The 4120-nt window shown below is 42.1% G+C and overlaps 1 protein-coding gene across 1 annotated transcript; it reads left to right on the top strand.

The window, feature by feature from the left end:
• Positions 1–235: 235 nt before the first annotated feature.
• On the top strand, positions 236–3842 carry LOC128684193 (uncharacterized). Its single transcript, XM_053770347.2, has 2 exons — positions 236–515; positions 2748–3842. Exons 1-2 carry the CDS (start codon positions 247–249, stop codon positions 3004–3006), a joined length of 528 nt encoding a protein of 175 aa, XP_053626322.2. The 5' UTR covers positions 236–246; the 3' UTR covers positions 3007–3842.
• The last annotated feature ends 278 nt before the right edge of the window (positions 3843–4120 follow it).

The raw sequence follows: 4120 nt of genomic DNA, 5'->3' as shown, positions 1-4120 counted from the left end.
TAAGATGCAAACATATATTCAAATAAATGTTTCTAAAATTCCCATACAAATTTGCAAATGTGAGGGAGAAGATGAAAACACTCAAACAACTCGGGAAGAAATCTCTTAGATTTTCCCTGAAATATGTTTATCTTATTCTCTGAGGATGAAGGTCCTAATTAGAGGTGGTACTACCCTTATGTGTATATATAATATATACACATACACTGATGTGCAAGTGTTTTGTTACAGATGGTGTGCGTGGTAATGCTGGCTGGTCTACTGGGACTGGCGGCAGCGACGGTGACCACAACAGATGTAAGTGAACTTGATCACGACGTGAAAACTCTCTCTCCATCAGAGTCGGAGGAGAGAATAGACGCAGCCAGGAGGCAGGAGAGACTCTTTGCTTTCCTCACCACCACCTCCGTCAAGCGCCTGGCTACCACCACCATCACTGCACTCTCCACTTGTCTCTCCGTTGGTACTACAGCTTGCAATGGTCGTAAGAAGAGGAACGGCTTCAGGGAAATTGAGTAAGCTTCACTTTATTCTTGTTTTACAATGTTTTATTTGAAACCTTGATTTTACTAGACGTGTCCAACAGACTTCAGCTTCACGAAGACTGAAAGATATATCGTGTATCATCGAGGACTATCCGTTTTATTTCCATTAGGGTTATTTAATCTTGTCCTCCAGGATGCGACCCACACCAGTCGACTAACACCCAGGTATTTACTTGCTAGGTGAACGGGGACAGCAGGTGTAAATAAAATACACTCAGAGTTTCCACCCAGCTGGTATCGAACCACACTCAGTGTGTGAGGAAAGAGCGTTGCCAATCAGACCACGGGACACCCTAAGCAACATTATAGCTTTCTAGTTGTCTACAGAGAGAGCTAGATGCCTCGAAGACAAGGACACCAAACTGTTTATTCTCATAGAAGCTGCAGAAGCACTGTGTACTGTAACCTAAAATTTGCAAGTCAAATGATACAGGGCAAGTGCCAGAGGTATGGACGACAGAAGCAGACAGGAAATATCGAACCACCGGCCAGTGTCGCTGTTATACATACTGCTGGAGGTAATGGTGAAGATAATCATAAGAGTGGTGGAGCATGGTTTTAGAGACGGCGTATCGTCTCACAAAGTAACAGATGTGAAGGAAGAGAGTGGGTGGACTGCATATTCTTGGACTGTAAGGAAGCCTAGACAGCACCGCGTAAGAAACTGGAGACAAAGTTAGGGTAACAGTCATGACTAACAGGACATGCAATACAGCGAATCAGAGGAAATCTAAAAGGAAGGGAAAATAAGAGCAATTGTCAGAGAAATGAGAAATGACGTCAGAATGCGCAATTGTGAAAACTGGGGTTCAATAAAGATTGGTACCTAGATCAGTGCTCTTTTGTTATACTGACGAGTAGGACGGAGCCTCGCTGCTGACACCCCTGCCCCTCGTTAGTCCGGAGTCCGGAATCTGATTGGTCTATGGCCAAGGTGTTTTTAAAATGGGAGTCACGTGACACTAGCGTGATTGACAAGGATGGTACATATAAAAGGATACATATCATTGACACTTAATAGTTAACGTGATGACGTGCTGAAAGACGTTTATTACATGAGAATGTCTTATTCGTCAAACTTCAAATTTTCAACGTTGTTGCAGAACAAGCTGCAGGGGGATGGAAATCTTTAGCTCTAGATCTTTTGCACTCTCACGCGTTGCCAGGAACTATGCAATGTTGCAATACTAGCAACAGGTAGGAGAAATTCTCTGAGGTGAGGCAGGGGCGTATCAGTAGCAGTCATGTCACAGTGTGCGATGGTCGTACTATCAACATTGGTGCAATGTTACTTGGGTAAGATTTATGGGACTATTTCCATAAGTGGTGCAGGATTGGTTAAGAAAGCTGGAGAAGGGTAGAAGGCACCTAAAATGGAGTACAGGCTCTGGAGGACCTCGGGGTGAGCAGTGTACCGAGCATATCGCCTGATTCACACATCATCCGAATAATCTCTGTAGCATTTGCACGTTTAGTAAATCTAAGATTAGCTTATTGGAATCGCAACAAAGAATAATTCATAACAATAGAGACGGCATATGTCAGACCCATTATGCAGTATACAGCAGTAGCCTGGAAGCCATGTTTGAAGAAGCATGTTAAGCAACTGATAAAACTGCAAAGGTTTGCAGCGGGACTAGTCCCATTACAGGACAAATAGAAAAGGCAAGACATGACAACTATGCACAAAATACTCAGAGGAATTGACAAGATGAGAAGGGATAGAATGTTTGAGAGGCAGGAAATAGTACATGAAGGTACAGCTGGAAGTTATAAACACGTATCAGTCACAGGGATATCAAGAAATATTTTTTTACAGCCTCAGTGTGTCCAGTAAGTGGAACAACCTGGAAGTGAAGTGGTAAAGGCAGAATCCATACATAGCTTTAAGAACAGATTGATAGGGCTCAATCAGTCAGATTATATAGAATCCTGTAGTGGAAAGTGGAGAGGCAGGACCAGGAGCTAAGATTCGACCCCTACAACCACATACAGGTGAGTACATATTTATGAACGCATTCTCACACACATGTGCACACAAACAGTCTCACAAATTTACATACACCAATGAGAGGCGGAGCGAGAAGCTAACACAAATAGATGAGTTTATCCTCACTAAACAGGTAACAGTACCCAAGGACTACCAGTGACAACTCCAGTGCCACCACATCATACTTGACCTCTGTTTCATCTCTCACACAGCTCGCTGGAACAAATGGTGCCGGAGCTGACAGGAACACAGGTGGATGAGAAGGTAGAGATCGATGAAGAGGGAGGTAATGGAAACAAGAGAGGGATGAGGGAGGTCGTGAATAACAGGGATGGTAAAAAACTCACAATTTGGTCCACCTACGTCAGTACCCTCACCCTCACCTCCACCTCCTACGTTGCCGGCACTACCATCACCGTCTCCGCTTTGTGTGTGGCGCCAGGAATCACAGCAGGATGCTTCGGGAAGTAGCGAGGAGCTGCTTGAGGCTGCCACATCTCCTGCAGGTCCCTCCGCAACGATCATTCAACAGCATCTACTAACATACTCTTCCAAAATAAGCAGTAGTTTGGAACATGTCATTTCCAATAAAAATCTACTTTGGAACAAGAAAATTAAAACACATACGTGTCTGTATATGTCAGTCTCAAACTGGAGGTCTTTTCAGCAGACTAACAGATGTACAAGATATGAAACAAATATACAAAGGCAGTTCTTACCTGAGTCACATATGACTTGAGTGAGGAGTAGGAAGGAAGACGGAAGAATCAAGTCAGGTACTGGTATGGTTATCTTCATGACAAGAGTAGTTATAGCATTATGTTCATACTTCTACTAAAGTTTGGAGCAGTTCCAATGACGACTAACTCATTTAATGTTCCAATCCTACCATGACACATGTTCACCATTCACCTTGCAGTTGAAGTTGTTAACAAATATGAAGACAGAGCTTTTTATTTATTTGTTATGGATGGTTTGTGCTGCATATATCCTGCTGATTATGTTAGGGTAATTGAACGTTATGTCCGAGAGTTTACTTCGTTATGTATTATGCAGTGTTAACCGTCTTATTTGCGCTTCTTGATTTGTAAATAGAGCGATTTGTTTATCAAAGCTTCTCCTGGAAAACAGTCTGAAAAACCTAGATTAAGAAAATGTTCAAAGACTACATTAAGGGGCACGTCAGTTCCCCTGTTTTCTAATAATATGTTATTTTTCCCCTACAACTACCTTGTCCATAATTACTATCACATTTGCTTTGCTTTCGTAAGATGAAGTCCAGGATCTATCCTTAATTCATGGTATAACTTAACAAATTTTTGAGGACAGTTGTGTTCTAGAGGTGTGAGCAAAGCTCAGTATACACGTCAGTGTGTCGAACAAGGCCTCGGTGTGAGGATCGTATATACAGACATGTCTGTTCCAGTTTTCTTTCCAGACAGAGTTTAATTGGTAATATTTTATTATTTATATCAATGAATCTGAGAATTTTGGACTCTCTTCCTCAAGCATCTGAGCAATTCAGATATTAAATGTGCACTATTTTCCAGTGTGTTTTAATAACCAATTTTCAGAGAGAAATTGA

Source organism: Cherax quadricarinatus, chromosome 4 (assembly GCF_038502225.1).
Source record: "Cherax quadricarinatus isolate ZL_2023a chromosome 4, ASM3850222v1, whole genome shotgun sequence".
NCBI lineage: Eukaryota > Metazoa > Arthropoda > Malacostraca > Decapoda > Parastacidae > Cherax > Cherax quadricarinatus.
This window is presented reverse-complemented; position numbering and strand designations above follow the sequence as displayed.

Bases quoted from the DNA above. Each gene is read 5' to 3' on its own strand.
- LOC128684193 (XM_053770347.2), top strand. From the start codon at position 247: ATGCTGGCTGGTCTACTGGGACTGGCGGCAGCGACGGTGACCACAACA. The intron at 516-2,747 runs GTAAGCTTCACT...TCTCTCACACAG, and splicing joins AACGGCTTCAGGGAAATTGA to CTCGCTGGAACAAATGGTGC.